Genomic DNA, 20,446 nt, shown 5'->3' on the forward strand with positions numbered 1-20,446 from the left:
CTCTGTGGAATAAAGGGAACCCTGAGACCTGTGTTTTGGAATATCATTTTTTTAATTTCAGCTTTTATGAGACTTACGGATGGACAAACCCACCAGGCATGTACAACACATATCATCGTGATGGCTAAGATTAAAGGAACACTGGGTGTGGCTTGTTGGATAACATTCGTTATGTCCACCACAGTATGCTCGTCATGGCACTTGAGCACTATCCAGTTACTTGGTATTTTGCAATCCCCTAAAAGTGTCTATTCATGTTCTGTATAAGTTACGGGAGAATAAAGAAAACAGTTACCCGTGTGTGGCGTATCATTTTTTTTTTTTAATTTCAGCTTTTAGGAGGAGACTTCTGGATGGGAAGTTTTACCCAGCAGGAAACTCTGAAACCTGTCTGTGTTTCCGTATCATTTTTTTTTTTAATTCCAGGTTTTCCAAGACTTCTGGATGCATCATGGCCAAGCCAAGCCAAGTGGATGGCCTGAGTATTATGTATAAGATAATGATCACAGGGAATTGTATATCAAGCTGAGTATTGGTTATTCGTTCAGTCATGTACCGAGTATCAGTTACAATAAAAATCACGGAATGAAGGATCATCTTGATACTTTAGATGTATATTATTAAATTTCATCAATAAGGTCTGACAAATCAGAAATGTAGGGAAGTCAAACAGGTCTCAACTATTCACAACAATAATGATCACAGGGAATTGTGTACCAACCTCAAAACTGAGAAACACAGGGAAATATGATTGTTACTTAGTAGTAACATCCTGCAACATGTTTTCACTACAAACTCCTCTTAACACTGAACCAATAAGAAGGAGCGTTGCCTGTTACCTGTGACACACTGTCTAGATAGTCAGAGTAAGGTAATCTGATTAGCTAGTAGAACTTGCAACACTCATTGTCCCTATGTTAGCGATGGAAATTCATGAACGCCTCAATGGTGGTAGGTTGTGTGGTCGCATGGTAGATGTGAACTGACAGCAGTCCTGAGTTGAATGATGATAGGCTGCAGTGTTGCGCCTCACGAGGTATCTCGAGCACACTTAGTCTCCAGCCCGGAAGACTTGTCCTCGTGCATTAACTTGACGTGTGGCCAAATGCTCCTGTTGGAGTTAGACCCCCATTCCACTAGGACAGCTAGCGTGGCTAGAGCGTCGTCGGAGCAGGCAGAGGGCGCCAGGCGCGCCGTCACCTTAGCGATGGTGCTGAACATTTTCAAAAAAGTCACCATGCGAGCGCCGAGGATGGGGATCAAAGAATAAGAGCCGAGAGACCGCACAGCAAGCACGGTGAGCACCGTGAGAGCAAGCAGTGAGCGCAGTAAGAGATCAAAGGGCTGCAGCGAGCGTTCAAGGATCTAAACAAGCGCTCTACGAGGTTTAAATGGTCTTAACTGTAGTTCAGACAAATTTCATTCGTGAAGTGGTGTTCCTTGAATTTCTGGAAGTATTTCAGAATTCTGTGAGTCACTAGCACTCATATCCAATTACATCATATTTTGCAACTCCCATTACAATGGCAGCGAATTTTCGGTTTTCTTTTGCATGTTTTCTGAGCTGTATGAGAATAATATGGTAAGGTTATGCAATTTGGCAGCCTGATGGCGCTGTATTTTCAGTCAATCTGTCGTTTTTCGTCCAGATGCTGTCTGAATGATTATGCAAAATGGCTAATGGCAACAAGTTTTAGATTTTTTTTGCACGTTTTCAGTCCTTCCTAGAGAATGCAAAATGTAGTGATTATGGTGATGTAAATGGCAGCCTATTGGCGCCAAATTTTCAGTCATTATAGTTTGCACGTTTTCCATTCTACTGGGGAATGGTTCAATTACATGTAAATTATGCAAATGAGAGTTTTTAAGTTTAATTTGTAGTTTCTTGCTTTTCAGGTCTCGGTTCAGAGTTTTTTTACAATTCAGGGCCGACCTGACTCATTCCCAGAAAGGCAATAGCGCTTTTTCAAACATCCTTTTTCGGCCAATTCAATGTTTCCCATGGATAGGGGTGCCTTGTCTTCGAACGTCAGACAAATTTGATCTTTTCTGTGGAAACATCATTTTTGGTGAAAACTGTCATTTAAAGTAATTTTCATCTCCAAAACTGCTATTTTTAGGGGATTTTTCCAAGGCCGCAGGAAGGAAAATAAGAGTTTTCTTAGGATGATGACTGATATGGGAATAAAGGTCATCAGTCTACGTTTTCCGCAATCCCCGATGGCGCGAAACCATGCAAAACACCCAAAGAACGCACGATTCGGGTAATCAGGCAACAAGGCCGCGTTACCGTCATCGCACACTAGTACCAGGAAGTCTTCGCAGACGACCAAAACTCGGAACCGTGAAACGCTGCAAAGATCAGGTCTTTCAGGAAATACAAAAGATTGCACACTGCTATAGCGATAGCCGAAAAATCGGGAGCCAAAACTAACGAGAAAACCTACGATTTGCGTCTTATCTTCACGCACTATTTAGCCATCCGGTCAAAATAATTCCGAACTGGAACCTTAACACTATGCACTTTAAGGTTTTTTTTTTTTAAATTCATGATCTAGTTTGAAGCCGTTCGTCCTCCCCGAGCTTCTGGAAAGAGCTTTCAAATTGGTCTTTAACAAGCCACAAATAGAGACTGCTTAGGACATGGGCTCTGGGAACATGAATAAACAAGACTAGCAGCAACGTCACATTTGTGGCACAAGAGCAATAAAAACAATGGGCAACTGCTGTCTTTTCGTTATGTACAATCATGTTTGAAATGGCGAGATATCAACACACATGACAATGGTAATTCTTTTATTTGAAATAAACAAATGAAGACATAGCTAGAGTTTTTCCATTTGGTCATATGAAACATGAAAACGGCATGCTTAGCTGCAGAACAGGAGGCAGTTCCCTAGAGCACCACAGAATCTACCAGGGGGCCCACAGAATATCCAACCTGTCCCATCATTCGCACCAAGGAGGTTCATAAATGTAGGCCCATGATCCCTGTACCGACTGAGCTAACCGGGACTGAGCTACAATAGGTGGCAAGAACCAATTCAAAGACCCATGCATGTAACTACTGACTCAGCTAGCCGGGTATTGTGAGTTAATTATCACAGAAAAAGGCAGAAAAAGTGAAAGACCTGAGTTAACAATACAAACTTTAAGGTGATGCCTCCGACTCAGAGCTTTAGCCGGGAACCAACTGAAATAAAAAGTTGGAAAAAAATACCCATGGTCACATCCGACTGAGCTAGCCGGGAATGACACGATAAGGAGAATTAGATAAGCAACTGTCCTCTGCCCTTCCAGCACCCAACCACACACCAAACATGCATGATATTAAAGATCCTCAAAAAAAGATGATAATCATTATCATAATGATAAATTCAGCGGGTCTTGGTAGACCGCCCACAGCTTCCAAAAATGGTTGTAAGCTATAGACTACTCTTTCGCTATTTGCAAAGTTCTCTTTAGAAAATTGTTCAATACATCCCTGCCGGGCACACTTCTGGCCATGTCATAATAATATAAGTTGCCAAGCCGAAACAGTGGGGTTCAAGCGCTACTAACTGACCAGTCTAACTGGTCCCGACCTTTTAGCCAGATACACGACTACCAGTGCCGTGGAGCTCTATGATCTGTAGGTCCACGATGACAAGGAAGCGGCACCGCTATGCACCACCACACATGAGGAAAACTTGTAGTGTGGGTACGGGGACAGCAGATGTCACCTAAACCCCAGAGGACGGGACACCACGGTCCAGGCAGCATGAGGCCGCGAGGCTCACCGCGTGCGGGCGCCAGCTCACCACACATGGTCCGTACCCCACCCCACGCCGTGTCGCCACAGAGAAAAGGAGACGCTTCGCCACACGCCGGCTCACCACACGGTCGGTACCCATCCCCACGCCGTGTCGCCACAGAGAACAGGAGACGCTTCGCCACACGCCGGCTCACCACACACGGTCGGTACCCATCCCCACACCGTGTCGCCACAGAGAACAGGAGACGCTCCGCCACACGCCAGCTCACCACACACGGTCCGTACCCATCCCCACGCCGTGTCGCCACAGAGAACAGGAGACGCTCCGCCACACGCCAGCTCACCACACACGGTCCGTATACCCACGCCGTGTCGCTGTAGAGAACAAGAGGCGTCCCACCATCTCGCAAGCTCTGCAGCACGTTGCCGCTGCAATTCCTGAGAGCTTCGCCAAGAAAGATAGCTGCGATAGTATCCCTCCCCATGTTAAAGGAGAAGCCTCGAGCTCCATCCCCCAGTCCTCTCCTGTACCCTCTGGCCAGCCTGACGGTAGCAACCCCCCCCCACTAGTGAAGTGGTGAGTAGGAAGTGCCTCGAAGAGACAATCTCAACAAGCCCGTCCTCCCGCCAGCCCAGGCCTCCGCGCAGCACCATAGTTCAAATACAGAGAGAAAGAATACTACAGCTGAAGACTTGTAACATTCAGCAAGTGACATCTCTCAAGACAAGAAATTGTCAGAAGACAGAAAGAATTATAAACTACAGCTGAGGACTACACTCAGCAAGTGACATCTCTCCAGACAAGAAATTGTCAGAAGACAGAGAGAAAGAATACTACAGCTGACTACATTCAGCAAGTGACATCTCTCCAGACAAGAAATTGTCAGAAGATTTCAGGCTGTCTGAGGGTACAAATAGAGGATAGTAAGGGACTGTCGAAGGATGCGTCCTTGTCAAAAGACAAAATCAACTGCTGCAGTAAGAAAGAGAGAAAAGAAAGCAAAGCAACGGAGACTGTTCCCATGAACTTGATGAAGGAGGGTGACAAGAAAGGAGACAAGTCTCAAGATAACAAGCAGAGGGCATTTCTGATGTTTCTTCCAGAACTGTTAAGAAGTCCCTAAGTTGAATCCAAATGCAAAGGAATTCAATCCATCAGCAAGGCCAGGCACAGAGCAGCAGCAGAGTAACCACCCCACTGAAGCAAGGAGGAAAGCAAATTGCTTCTGGGCCCCATAGGTGAACAGTTGTTAAGAGCCAAAGAGACTGGCACTGCCAGCATAGGAGGAAGTTGATCTCTGATGATTGCTGAAGAGATGCATCTTGTGAAGCACCACTAGGCTAAAGGTCTGGACCAGTTTAGACTGGTCAGTTAGTGGCACTTGAACCCCACTGTTACAAAGCTGCTGCTGCATGAGGCACCATGCTCAAAATCCATTTCCATGTTTCATGCTTGGTTGCTGTATATCTGGAACCTTCATCAAGAACCTTTCAAGGGAGTTTGGGTTACTTTGACCTTGTTGGGAGACATTCAGCTCCTGAGGAATCAGTCTTAGAATGGACGGCAAATTCATAGTAGTTGGGATGTTCCATTGGTTAGAGATTTGATAGAAATGATTTTCTTTTTGATGTGGACATTCAAAGCAGAAATCGTTGTGGTGATGATTCCACCCCACTTCAATCTTTGCTTTCACAGCACATTTCAAATACGGCTCCCAGATGGTGAGTCACACCTGTTATTGTCAACAACAAACACGGCCATTCCTCCCTCTCTTTGAAGCACTTGTACAACCTTAAGTTACAGGGCTGGATTTGTCTGTCCGAGGTGCTCAGGAAACACAGCAGTAATAGTCTTATGCTGTGGGAGAACGCCTTCTGTCTTTCCTCTGAGGGCATCTGGGGCCCTCTTATCATAACAGCAACGGCACTGGGTCCTTCCAGAATACCCCTCACCACATGGACATATAGGCTAGTTTAGTTAGCATGAAAAATATGGCACACTAGAGTTTTAAAAACCCTTTACTTTCTTCATATTCATATGGGTCGTATACCCAAGCAAGACTGTGTATTGAAGTGATCTGCATATCTGTCTTGTGTGAAAATAGTCACAAAAACAATTCAAGTCAAACACATACATGTCACTAAGCACTGACTGCAGAGACTGTGCTGTTCAAGAATGGTAAAACTCACCGGGCAGCTGCTATCATCAAAATAAATCCAAGTGTGCTGGGTTTTTTTCCTGAGAAGTTAAGTTAAACCTTACAATTGTTAAGAACATTCAGGACCAGTTTTGTGTGGTCGATACTTTCTGTATATATTGTCAATTGTTCCATTCTTTGTTCACTATGATAGTAGTCCTCTGTTGGGGATATTCCTCTCAGTGTAGCAAAGTAGCTCAGTAAACACCCCCATATGCCTGTGGGCTCTTCCATTGCGGAGAAATTTCCCACAGAAGATGTAAGCAATACCATTGTGACAGGGGGGTGATTTACCCCTACGATGATAGCTTGGTAGTCCCAGAGTTGGTGAAACAGGGTTGTGGACAAGCAGGACAATGTTGGCAATGTTGATACTTGCCTGAAATAGCATGATGTTAGAAGTTTGTTACATTTTGTGTCTATAGGAAACTTGAAAGATTGAACTTTGAGAATTTTACAAGCAGTTGGCAATGTTGATACTTGCCAGAAATAGCATAATGTTAGAAGTTTGATACATTTTGTATCTATAGGAAACTTGAAAGATTGAACTTTGAGAATTTTACAAGCAGGACCCTTTTTGGCAATGTTGATACTTGCCTGAAATAGCATAATGTTAAAAGTTTGTTACATTTTGTATCTATAGGAAACTTGAAAGATTGAACTTTGAGAATTTGACAAGCACTTGGCAATGTTGATACTTGCCAGAAATAGCATAATGTTAGAAGTTTGTTACATTTTGTATCATTCTATAGAAAACTTGAAAGATTGAACTTTGAGAATTTGACAAGCAGGACTTTTTGGGCAGTGTTGATACTTGCCAGAAATAGCATGATGTTAGAAGTTTGTTACATTTTGTATCATTCTATAGAAAACTTGAAAGATTGAACTTTGAGAATTTGACAAGCAGGACTTTTTGGGCAGTGTTGATACTTGCCAGAAATAGCATGATGTTAGAAGTTTGTTACATTTTGTATCTATGCTGTATAGGCAACAATTGCTTTTGGAAGCATTAGAATGGACAGGATTTGTACTTGAATTTGCCATGTATTCCATCTTACCATTATACACATGAAAAACCTGCCTATCAACCCAAGGACATCTTGATCAACCTAACTAGCCTGGAATAAGCTTGGGAAATTACCAATAAACAGATAAGAATGTTTAACGAAGAGTTGTGTTTTGTTTGCGTAACGACTTTGTTGAGATCTTAGAAGCTAAACTGATGTTTTGTCTCAGCGAAGGCCCCTTAAAGGTAAACATCGATGCACTACTTGATTTTACTTCCTCCCAATATTGAGAGAAGTATTGTTTTTGGTTGATGTAAATGTTCCTGTGTGCGGGAGGTAAAGTCTGCCATCCTTAATGCTCTCCAAGCAGAGGTTGGTGGAGAAGATCGTGACCATTTTATCATCTGGCCCGTTTTCCGTCGGCTATCCCCTGTGACCAACGAAAAACGGGGCAAATGATAAAACGGTCACGATCTTCCCCACCAACCTCTGCTTGGAGAGTAATCTTTAAAACTAGTATGTCTACATCAAGAAACATGACTTGCACACATAGAAAGAGGAGAGAAGTATCAGGCTGTCAGTTTTTTTCAAATAGTTTCATTAGACAAGGGTATAATTTTTTCTGTACAGTTTGTTCTTTATTCCTATATTTACTAAGTTGCACATTGCACACATGCTTAGTAGCCGTCAAATTGGTCATACCTGCCTATCTAGTCCCTTAACCTCCAGGTCATTTGGGGGGACAGCGGTGTCACTTTACACATCCTGTATAGTTTCAAAATTTCTCAGGCGCAAAAATCAAATTTTGACCGACAGTGCTTATGTACTGATGACGCACACTCCACTTTCCTCATTTCGATGTTCACAGATCGTACGTTTCCTAAGATCATTAAGATATAAATACCGGCAATACAGGAAAGAATTAATAGTTTTGTACATTAAGAACGAGCTGCATGTAAGGTTTGACCCACTCACGTCTGGAAGGACACCTACTCTTTTCTATAAGTGTGGTGGGTTCTTTAACATGCTCGAGGTGTGGCTCTTCTCAACACAAGACCGCCAGATTTACGTCCCATCCGAGAGAATGTCCCTAACTGAATGTAGGTACTCGGTTGTCGACTGAGAAAATAGGTGTAAAGCGCCTTTCCCAAAGGAACAACATTGGGCCTGCTAGAGATTCGAACCCAGAATTTAGATTCTGAGACGACAACCTTAACCACAAGACCACCTTGCCACCTGTGTTGTTAAGTTGCTTAGTTAAATCTTAGCCCTGGTGTCGATCCTATTCTACCTCCAGGTCGCTCCTCTGATCGCTTCCCTGCTGAATGTTCGACAGGGGAGAAGTTAGAGGAGCGAGCCAGGGCTAGAATAGATGGATACCAGACTTGTTGAACCTCGCACCACCGCTGCCATACAATCCACAGAATAGATTTTAATAGACTGAAGTATTCAATAGTTTGTTCAGACCCTTGTAGTGCCTAGTGGCACATAGGTCAGCAAGTTTTCTGCTGTTACAGTAGCAGGGTATATTTGTACAGAGAGGGGTTGCAAGCCCTTCCCCTTTAGAGTGCTCGGGGCACCTCCGCAAGCATGGGACCCCCATTCTGCGTCCCTCCCGAAAGACGGGTGCAGCCCCAGGCGAGATGTCCTGCCCCAGGATTTAACTGGGGCTCCCACTTACCAGCTAAGGCCGGGTTGATTAAATTATATGGATGACATCCTCTGGGGACCCCAAAACTGATGCAAGCGTGCAACTAAAAAAGTTTGGCAGAAGAAGTCATGAAATCTACGTCGTCAGGAAGGCTGAACCAAACTAAACAACAGATTAAAAATTTTTGTATGTTCTTTCACATCTTTGACTTTGGAGTTTGTATTCTACGCTATTAGTATCCATTTACTAAATATTTTGTTTGGCAATTAACACCATTTATTTTCTCCTTTTTCAGCTGCTTTGTGCGTATGGACGAATTTTCTTTTTTGTGTGTGTGTAAACTCACAAAAATTGATGCGCGGATGTCATCCATGTAATCAAATCATCATTGCCTCAAGTAGAAAAAACAGTTTATTGCTGATCATTGTTTGCACCATTGTTTCCAGCCGTCTGCGATGTATAAAAGAAAGTGCGCCCAACGCAGTCACCACGGTAGAAAATAGCGACATTCGACGGCTGACTGAAGTACTGCAACCCGCTCTAACTCTCTCTCACTCTCACTCTCTCTCTCTCTCTCTCTCTCTGGTCACTATTGTCACAAAATCTTATTATACACATCTTGTACAAGATTGGCAATGATAAAAAGACATTGCCATGGCGACGGAGGTTGTTGTTTTAATGTTTACTGCACCCTGCTTAGGGCACTGGTAGGTGGTGTTAGCTCAGGAATCCCTATGGAATGCCAGGATGGAATTCGAGTGCCGCTGGAATACCAGAAACTCCAGTCCCAATGGTATACCAGGAATTCTTGGAGTCCTAATGAAATACCTTCTTAATCCACTGGCACTGAAATGGTATTTTGTACAAATGTCCCAACAATTCTTGGAATTGCACATGATTATATCAGCAGGATAATCGACTAGTACTACCTTAGCTGGTAACCGGGCCGGGAGACCCCAGTTCAATCCTTGTTGTTTACATCTCTATTGGGGCTACGATGTATAAAAGGAAGCACGCCCAACATAGTCAGCACGGTGGAAAATAGCGACATTCGACGGCTGACTGAAGTACTGCAACCGTCTCTCTCTTGTTGATCTACACAGTTACAGTTAGGTTTTATACCAAAATGCGCTACTCCCCACACCGAGGAATAAAATTAGCTCGGAATAGCTCCTAAAACAACAGGAACTAATTGATTCATTAGCATACAACCTTGTCTTATTCTATTGAACCATCTAAAACAGTAAGACGTTTCAGACAGCACCCGCTATCTTTCGTCAGTGACTGAGGAAACATCTGCCAGAACAATGTTTTATACCAGAACTAGATATGTTGTGAAGACAATTTCAGATGGTTTACTATAAAAGTAAGTCAAGACAAGGTTGTATGCTAATGAATCAATCAGCTCCTGTTGTTTTGGTATTTTGGTATCAACCCTAGTTCTGCCAGATCTTTCTTTAGTCCGATGCCGGAGAGAGAGAGAGAGAGAGCGGGTGGCAGTACTGTAGTCAGCCGTCGAATGTCGCTATTTCTACCGTGCTGACTGAGTAGCTATTCTTGGCGTACTAGTATCTATTTTACTATTGAACCTTGGTTTCACATTTCACGGTTTCCAGCCGTCTACGATACAAAGCGACGATGGCCAACGTACGAACCCGGTATTTCTTGTTGGAACGATCCAAACAAAACGGTCCATGAAATAATTAGTGGACCGGTTTTTGGACCGACAAAAAGAAAAGTTATATGATATTTGCTATGAATATGGAGTCACAGCGTAGCGCCGCGGATCATACCGCCAAATATACTAACTATACCATGCAAGTTACCACATAACTGCTATACACTTGAGAAATAAAGCTTGAAAACAACACGGACAGATTTGATCCTACGAGTGTTTCTTTACTACTATTAGATCTCAAGAGGTGCGAGCAAAAAGAACGCGATTATCAATTATTGCCTATCTCTCTAACGTTTACATAACTCGGAGCCATTAGGATTTCCTTGGGCCTTTAGTTTCACTGAGATTGTGTAAAGTTACACTGTCAACTACCGTCAGCTACGTTCTGCACCCCAGCCTCGAACGAGAGACAAATCGGCCGATCAGAGACTCGAGGTTGGCATTGTTTTAACTTTTGTAGCCATATGACGGCCGGCGGTATAACAGCACATAATTGGGGATATAGAATAGTAAATCGCCCTCGAAGATCTGTATTTCACTACGAAATAATAGTTTGCTTTGGATGATAATATAACAACAGCAACTGTGAACTCAACCGTTTCATTTAATTGGGCTGGGGACAAATGCATGTTTTGTTATACAGACCCAAGGACGTGACATGAGACACCCAGTACCGTCTCTTAGACTTTTTCCCAAACTGTTTGAACATAAGAAGACATAGTTACAAGATATCAGGCGCCCAAAATATCTATGATCAGTGGTTAACTAGTCGTACCAGAATATTGAGTATCAAATATTTAAACACCTCATGGCTATAGGGTCTAGTTTTATTTCAGAATTTTATCAACAGTTCAATGTTTAATACTGACAGTTGCAGAGTGGTCTACATTACGCGTCAAGACGTTAACAAATCTGACAAAATTCAACTCTACTTCAAACACGTCTACTTACAGCTGGGGTGTTCACGTCAGTAACATATCCTCATATGCCATCTACACACATACAAATATGTCCTTGGTGCTGAACGCCACCCACACCTTTTAGTGGGGTCGTGTGGCGCAACGGCAGAGCGTTCGACTCAGAGCCAAGAGGTCCCGAGTTCGAATCCTGTCATGTCACCGATCTTGCGCCCTTGGGAAAGGCACTTTACACGACTTTCCTCACTCCACCCAGGTGTAGATGGGTACCTGACTTCGGTTGGGTAAGGTCGTATTGAGGTCACCTGGTGGCGCCGAATGGCAGCCGCCCAGACCCTTGCGACAGTTCCACAAAATGCAAGTGTGGATAAGATATTATATAATTATGTTGTGTATTGTGTGAAACCTATAATACCCTGCATCAATTCAGCGCTAAAAGGCTGCCATTGCGGGTAAATTCTGACCAATAAAAAACATTATTATTATATTATTTTAAAAAAACATGTCCTTGGTGCTGAACGCCATACACACACATACAAACGAACATGTCCTTGGTACTGAATGTCATACACGCACATACAAACCAGCCACTATTGCTGAACACCATACACACACACACACACATACATACAAACATGTCCTCGGTGCTGAACGCCTTCCACACATACAAACCAGCCGCTGGTGCTGAACACCATCCAAACACATACAAACATGTCCTTGGTGCTGAACACCTTACACACTTAAACACACAAATAAACACGTCCTTAGTGCTGAACGCCATCCACGCACACAAACGATCATGTCCTTGGTGCTGAACGCCATCTACACACAAATAAACATGTCCTTAGTTCTGAACGCCATCCACGCCCACAAACGATCATGTCATTGGTGCTGAACGCCATCCACAAACATACACTTATAAATACGTCCTTGGTGCTGAACGCCATCCACACACACAAACAGGTCCTCGGTCCTGAAGCCATACACACACATACATACAAACCAACCCCTGGTGCTGAACACCATACACACTTCTCCACACACATTACACTGGCAGATAAACCTTTCTCTTGTCATACATTAAGGTCGTCGTTCCTGATATTCTGTCAACAATTACTGTCAGTATCTAATGCCTTTGTCATGTCGTATTGCCATTGTATACATTATTGTTTCGACCTCTTAAGGTTATTGTAAACATTTCTCTTGTAAGGCCTTCTAACGTTTTATGTAGTATAGTAAGTCAGCAAAAAAATCAAACCTTTCCATAGAAAAATCATTAATGTTTATTCATTGAAACGTTTTACATCTGCATCATTCGTTAACTGTAGATCTTTTCAATTAAAGCCAAAGGCATTTGTATGGCACTAATTAAATGGTAATGTGGATAAAAGCAAGCACTAGTGTGTTTTTCAGCAATCCTTTAGTTAATGTAGACCTTCGGTAGAATCCATTAAACAGCTTTACAAATCCGACATGTGGTTTTCTACCGCCCATATTACAGGTGCAGTTCGTTTGATAATTCAGTTCTGTATCAGGTCAACAAAGAATATCGTACAACAACAACGATGATATATTTATCGATATAAATTCATTTGCAAAACATAGAAAGCAAAACTAAGCGTCCTTTCACAATACATCCTAAAACTAACTGACAACACAGACAGTCTTTGCTATGTGCCGCGGAAAGAAAGTCTTTTCCGTTTCCTGTTCGTTCGGCCACCGATCACTTCTCTTCGTCTTATATCGCACATTTTAGAGCCGTATGTCAACCTTGTAACATTCACCTGTCTTCCCAACTTTATTCAGTTAGTCCATCTCCATTCTACAAATAGCTTTTCCCATTCCATGCACCGGAATAAAGTCCTCTCCGTTCTTTCTTGGCTGTACTTTCTTGGCCAGCTCTGTCGTCTTAGGCCACGTTCGCCACTTGTACCCGTCAACTTCACACAGAACACAGGTATGTTCATCGACCGATAAACAACCCGGTTACCACGGGCAAGGGAGCGATTGTTTGGTAAAGCTATTCCAGAACACTGTGAACAATCAAGATGGATTCGCAGCTTTTCACACAGCTTTTTGTAGTTCTGCGTTATGAATGAATAGTTGGGATGAGTCATTTTTGAAAATGCTTTTCTCGTTTTATCAGTCCCATTCCATGGGAATTTCCTCGTCCATCTGGCTACTTGACCACGCCATGTTCTCAATGTAGATGCTGGGCTCCCAGTCCATGTTTTCTTCTTCGGGAAAACGGAAGGCGGCAAGGTTACGGACTGAGTGTGAGAACTCTGGCTGAACAGTGAAAAGTTGTGATGCCACGGGTACGTATGGGAGGCCTGGATGAGCATCGGTTCCGGATGGTTGAGCTGGGGAAGCCTGAGGTCCGGACGGTACGACTGCTGTAGCCTGTGGTCCGGATAACTCGAGTGATGGAGTCTCGGGTCCGGATAGTATGCTGGATGGAGCCACGAGTCTCTCAAACCCTCACGAACCGGAACGTATCTCCTTTTTGACTTTTTTCCCACCTGTTTTAACATAAAAAGACGTACTCATTTATCTGCCGTTATGCCTGAATTACATGGCTTGTTCTCATCCCAAGTCCATATATGGTAACAGTATATTATTGAAGAGCTCAAACATAGAATGAAAACACTTCTATCTGCAGCCATATAGTCTTGTTTCAAAGACGATACGCGCCCTAAAGACCATTGTATAATGGCATCATCATCGTGTAAACAATCATTGAGTATCATCGATTCAACACACAGATGGCATAGCTAGAGTACATTTTTATTTACAACTTCAAACAACAGGTCGATGTTTACAAGTGATAGGAATGGTCTACATCACGAAGTACAGTTAACAAAACTTATTCAAATTATCATGGAAGCTCATCTGTGTTGGTAGTAATCAAAGTATAATGCGATACTTTCTTCCAACACTAAGGTTTACATAGATCAATTTTTCGACGACTACTGTCGCCTTCTTAAGGATCAATAAGCCCTTGGTTGGTAGCTGTGATCTTGAAAAAGGCGAAAGTGGTCGTCGAAAATTTGATCCGTGTATATATACCTTAGTGTTGAAAGAAAGTTTATAATTATACTATGGAACTGCTCCACTTTGACATAAGGTCTACTTACAGCTGGTGTGCTCATGTCAGTCACGTATCCTCGTTTGCTAGCCATCATGAGACAATGATGTAATCAAGATATTTCACAGTTAGACGTACGATTCAAGAACACTAGTCTTGACGCACCTAGGTATTCGAACAGAATGAAGGTGTGTTTATAATATGATAATAATAATAATAATAACTTTATTGCAAGTTCATGAACGATAAACAATCCGGTTACCACGAGCAAGGGAGCGATTGTTTGGTAATGCTGTTCCAGAACGATGTAGACGGTTCAGATAGACACGTAGTTTTTCACACAGTTTTTCATGGTTCTGTGATTTGAGTTAATAGTTGGGATAAGCCATTTCAGAAAATGTGATAGATAGTATGTTTTATAGTATCAGCTATGTCTGAAATATTTCACAAGATAAATTCAACACCAAGGTCATCCAAAGTTGTTCATTTGGTTCCTAAGTTGAAACCATGCAATTGTCTTGAAAAACTTTATTACCTTCGCCGGGAATGTATGCATTCGCGGTAAGGTTATGTTATCGGTTACGCCAGCTGTAAAGTGGGTCCATATGTATGTCGAGATCATAAGTCAAGAGAACTTTGACGGATCTTGCTGATTTTTGGTAGGTAAGTGGCGGTTGTCGGAACGAAGGTCAAGTTCGAAAATGGTTAACCTGGCGTTTTCTTTAAGTGATCCAGTGGACTTTTTTTGTTAGTGTGTTTGTATGTAGACAACATAACTCGACGTATTGATGATGGATCTGCATGATTTTTGGTGGGTACGTAGAGATTGTGATAACAGGGGTCAAGTTCAAAAATGAGTCACCTGGCATGTTCCTGCGGTACTGCAGCGGGCTGTTTATGTATGCGTATTTGTTTGTTGACAGGATAACTCGAGAAGTTGTTGATGGTTGTGCATGATATTTAGTGAATAGGTAGATTTATTAAAGGGGAAGGTCAAGTTCGATGATGGGCCTCCTAGCGGGTGCTTTGGGTACTGCAGTGCAGCTTCAAAATGTGAGGTTAAATTTTCTGCAAGTGCTACGGTCATGATTTTTGTGTGGTAGATAGTCCATGCCACATGAAGTAAGTTGTGCACGTTTGGGCCCTCTAGCGGCTTGTTTGGAGCTGCAGCGGGTGTTTTTAATTTATTTGTTTTGACCTTTGGACATGAATAACTAGACTTATGGTCAACGGATCGTCTTGATTTATGGTATGTAGATAGCTCGATTAATGATTCACATAATTGAATATTCATTATGCAAATCAGGAGCTAATTTGCATAATTTATAAATCTGCTGCCTTTCAAAATAGGACTCTCAAACATGTGACATATATAGCTGAAAAAGAGAGAGGTATCGATAGATACCAATAATGCTAATAGCTACCTATTTTGCATAATTAATGAGAAAATACTAATTGAAAATACCACAATAATAAATGATTGGAATTTCATTCTTGTATCATTAGGAAGCTAAGTAAAGGTGAACAATATCAGACAAAAATCATGCATGACAAGGCCTCATCAACATAATTTATAAGGAAATGTCTACAATTCCCTTTCAATTTGCTATTTTTATGTCTATTCATTCAGGTTAAATTGCACTGACAGGTGACCTAGTTTACCGGAGCAGGCTCCCTGTGAGACGTCCCTGGAGGACACATGTGATACTTTACTTGCCTGGTGCAGGGCTCTGTTTTGGGGTCAGGGAGGTCACACGGGCATTACGATCTAACGCTCTCCCTGTTGGAAGGTATAGGTTTGATAAAAACTGATTGATATGTCGACTTTGAAAATCTGGGCATAATTGAAGCAAATACATTGCCAACAAATTGCCTTATTTTCTGTAGTGAAGATAAAAGTTATGATACCAATTAAGCAAAAATATTCTTACAGTGATTATATTTATAACTCTTGGGAGAACTCGTGTAGGTATAGGTATGGGTTTGTTTTAAACTTTGAAAGAGAATACTAGTAACTCAAGAAGGTGATGACGGATCGTCATGATTTGTAGGGATGTACATAGTTTGAGTGATGATCTACATGATCGTATAAGAATCATGCAAATCAGGATCTGTGATGTGAAAAAGTATACAAACCCTTGCATTCCATTGTAGTCAAACACGTGACATGTAACTGAGAAAGAGAGGAATATTGATAGATACAGTGTATCAATTATGCAAACGAATACCTAATTTGCATAATTTATGACAAAATACTATAATTCCAGAGTGGTAAATGATGGGATTTCATTCTTGTGGCGTTTGGGAGATAATCAAATGTGGACGTTATCAGACATAAATCATGATGGCCTCATTTACATAATATATGAGGAAATGCTACAATGACCCTCTTTTCTAAGACTTTACTTTAATGCTGTGTTTTGTGTAGAGAAAAGGATCACTTGAAATTCATGCAATCGAGGACCTTATTTACATACTGAGTGATAAGCATTCACTCGAAAAGGCTAACATCAGTCGGCGAAGGTATGAGGTCGTGGAACTCTAGTTGTTTTTGGTTTCCTGGCGGCAGAATATGTAGTAAGGGGAGATTGTTAGTTTGTCTAACGCAAACTCCAGCTGTCCGGGGGTTTCTGTCCCCCCTCCAGGCGGCGAGCGGTTACAGGGCGGCGAGCGGTTACAGGAGGCTTGATTGAAATCAGGCTAGGAGATTGTCAGACTAAACACACTGCATCGCCCTCTCTGTTTCTTTTCAGGGGATCTTTGACTTTGGGATCGACATTATCAAAGGTGCCTATGACGTTGTTTCAACCATTCTTGACAAACTGGAGGCTGAACGAAAACATAAAGAACTGCTGGACCTGTTGACAGAGCTTAAAAATGGCGTGAATAATCTTAGTGAGCAAATTCATGAGCAAGGCATCATTGCCGAATTGCATCATGAGGAGGAAATGGCGGCTATCCAATACTCTGCCGCTGTCGACACGGTAAAGAACTATCTCGACACGTTGAACACACGCCTGCAAGTAACTATCAATGGAACGCTACACCCTGCAGAACTCGGCCAAAGTTGGGCAAATGCGGCGCTGCAACAGGACTCAGGGGGCATGAACCAGGTACTGTCGCGCTTCATGTCTTTCCTAACCTGGTCAAGAATATATTACTTGTACAATGTATATGCCTATATGTACTAGATAAAGTGATAAACTATATCCTCTTACAACTTTACAGGTTATGAAAAAAAAAGGGTTTTCAGAACCTACGAAGTTTTTGTGTGTGTCCAAAGCGTAACATTCTCCTACGGCTACGCAAAGCCGAACCCGCGGCCAATGCATTCCCGTGCACTGCGAAATGGTCTCGGATCCTGACGTATCCTGACGTATTCGGACGTGATCCGGAACCTAAGATCCGGACGAATCCGAACGGATCCGGGGCCGTATATTTTTTGGTAGGCTAATGGACATCCAAATATTGGGACTCAAGGTACCACTTGCATATTGGAGTTGTGTAAGTACGTGCTTACACATGATGTGTAAGTGGCACCTTGAGTCTCAATATTTGGATGCCCATTAGCCTGCCGAGAAATATACGGCCCTGGATCCGTTCGGATTCTTCCGGATCTTAGGTTCCGGATCACGTCATGATACGTCATGATACGTCATGATCCGAGGACATTTCGTGCAGTGGTGGCTTTATCAGTCGGCCTTTGAGGCGTCTAGATTATGAAATTAATGGTTTTACCTTATTTGGCACAAGCCAATCAGATAGCATTCAAGTATTAGTAAGGTGTCTCGACTTTCATTTCGCTGACATTTTGTCGTTTTCCTGTAGGCCCTGAACAACTTCTATGGCATGATCATGGGATCTTCAACTGTATTCCACGGCAAACCCTTTATGGAAACAATCAGCGCTCTGATTGAGAGGCAACATCTTCCGAGTTCGGAATACCGGGCGAAGGTATACTTTCTATATCAATGAATGGTTTAAAAAGAGATTCTGTCTCTAATTATATCAGTTTGTTGTCTCAGAAAAAATGGCAATGGCAATGGTTCATATGCCAAATGGTTTGTTAAACTTCAATGCTGAGAACAGTTTGAAATTCTGAATTAAAACCTTTTACTGTGGGGAAAAATAACGATTCCTTTGCTTTTGGCAAACGATTTTGATAAAGTATTTAACCTTTACAATCCTCTTGCTACCATTTATTGACGACTGCAACACTACACTGTTTTCTTTTGAATAGTTAAAAACCATCTTCGAATACATTATGGACCTGCAAGCCGGCGGCTACGCTGCCTGGGTCCTCGCCCTTAAGCAGAAAGGGTAAGTGAACCAAATCGACGAGGTGGTGAGAAGGAGCCATGCCAAGTTGAGCGAGCAAAATTGCATCGTGGCGCCACTCTTCTATGGTAGGTGAACATCGGTGTTCCTATCCTTGAATACTTTCATCAGGTTGGGAAATCACTGTCACCACACACACACACACACACACACACACACACACACACACACACACACACACACACAACACACACACACTCACATACACACACACTCACACACACACATACATACACACACACACATACACATACACATACACATACTAACACACACACATACACATACACACATACACATACACACACACGCACACTCACACACACTCACACTCACACACACACACACACACACACACGCACACGCACACGCACATACACACACTCACACACACACACACACATACACACAGACACACGCACAGACACACACATTATAACGAATCTGCCGTTTCATATACGTATATTCCTCTCATGTTTTGTGACTATTTTCAAACATCGAATGTTTGCACCATGTAGATTGGCCAGAAGGCACGTACGGCCTCCCTAAGACGACCGTTGGGTGTCCCCTCGGCTGGAAGGACGGTCAGTACGACTACAAAGGGGACAACAGCTTCCACTTCCCACAAAATGCTCCCGTGCACTTCAATGGATCCATCTCTAACAACACACTGAAACAAGGATATTGTATGAAGGTGATACATTACATTTGTATATAATGATTTTGGAGTAGTTGATTGTGAATCGTGAAAATCATCATATAGAAGGTAGCGTTAGGGAACATATCCGAACAAGTACATCAAGTCTCCATGGAATAGTATGGAAATCCAAGGTTTACTGCAGTTCAGTCGAAACTCTCGAAACAAACGACAGTTACTCAACAATATCTATCCCGTTTGATTTTCTGTCGATTCCACCTCGGCGTTAAAGCCGGCGTCACAATTCATGCGAGCATCGGCCGATTTTGTAGATCGCCGGAAGCTCGCCGAATTTCAAATTCGCCCGAGCGTCGACCGTATTTTTCACTGAAAACCTGCCCTGTCACAAATTGAACGGAGCTCTGTCGACGTCCGTCGAACACTAATAATCATAAATCCCACACAAGACGGTACCATCTCTTGGACACGGACGAAGTCAGAATAAAATGGCCTGGTAACAATCTCAAATTTGGACCAACTTTACTTTCTGAGTTGTGGCAAATATGTAGGGCACGAGTGAAGTAGGTGGGCACACTGAAAATAATCACAAGAAGAGGAATTTTGTTACAGACAAATCAAAATATAAGTGCAGGAGCCACAAAGTCAACAGATCAGTCGTTTAACCCCGATCCAAAAATTTTCACCGAAAAGAAATCGACCGAAGCTCGGGCGAACGCCGTCCGAGCTTCGACCGACCGTTGATAAGCCTATCGACGCCCTGTCGACGCCCGGGCGTGCCTCGGCAGACAAACATTGATCTATAATGACTCAGTGGACTTTCAACTAGTCATTTTGTGGAGAAAAAACTCAGGAAGTGAAGTCAAACCTCAAAAGTCAAGCCCCAGTTCATTAATATACAAATTGAAACATCCAAACCAATACCAAAAAAGAAACAAGAAGCATTGTCTTCAGTGTCCACATTTTATTCATAATATATTTTTTTTGAATGACAATTTAACTTTGCATTGAATTGTCTTTCATTAGAAAAGTTTGGTAGCATTCTTCGACAAGTTGATATTAGTATTAGTTAATATTACAGTATCATTTATCATCTTATGAGTATAAACCAAACTGTCGTTTCCTTTTATCTATAAACAAGAAGGAGTTCGGCCGAGGCC

The 20,446-nt window shown here is 42.4% G+C and overlaps 1 protein-coding gene and 1 long non-coding RNA gene across 2 annotated transcripts in view; one reads left to right on the forward strand and one right to left on the reverse strand.

Annotated features, from left to right (window-relative positions):
• Window positions 1–12,470: 12,470 nt before the first annotated feature.
• On the reverse strand, window positions 12,471–14,495 carry LOC136423639 (uncharacterized). The gene is made up of 2 exons (XR_010753772.1): window positions 14,343–14,495; window positions 12,471–13,727 (listed from the first exon to the last, which is right to left on the reverse strand). It is a non-coding gene; the product is annotated as an uncharacterized lncRNA (long non-coding RNA).
• Window positions 14,496–19,215: 4,720 nt separating this feature from the next.
• LOC136422685 (uncharacterized) overlaps window positions 19,216–20,446 on the forward strand; it is a 149,387-nt gene continuing 148,156 nt past the window's right edge. Inside the window, exon 1 of the mRNA XM_066410518.1 lies at window positions 19,216–19,325. Coding sequence (XP_066266615.1) covers window positions 19,320–19,325 — 6 coding nt within the window. The 5' untranslated portion in view covers window positions 19,216–19,319. The remainder of the gene's footprint in view (window positions 19,326–20,446) is intronic.

This window comes from Branchiostoma lanceolatum, chromosome 17 (assembly GCF_035083965.1).
Source record: "Branchiostoma lanceolatum isolate klBraLanc5 chromosome 17, klBraLanc5.hap2, whole genome shotgun sequence".
Lineage (NCBI taxonomy): Eukaryota > Metazoa > Chordata > Leptocardii > Amphioxiformes > Branchiostomatidae > Branchiostoma > Branchiostoma lanceolatum.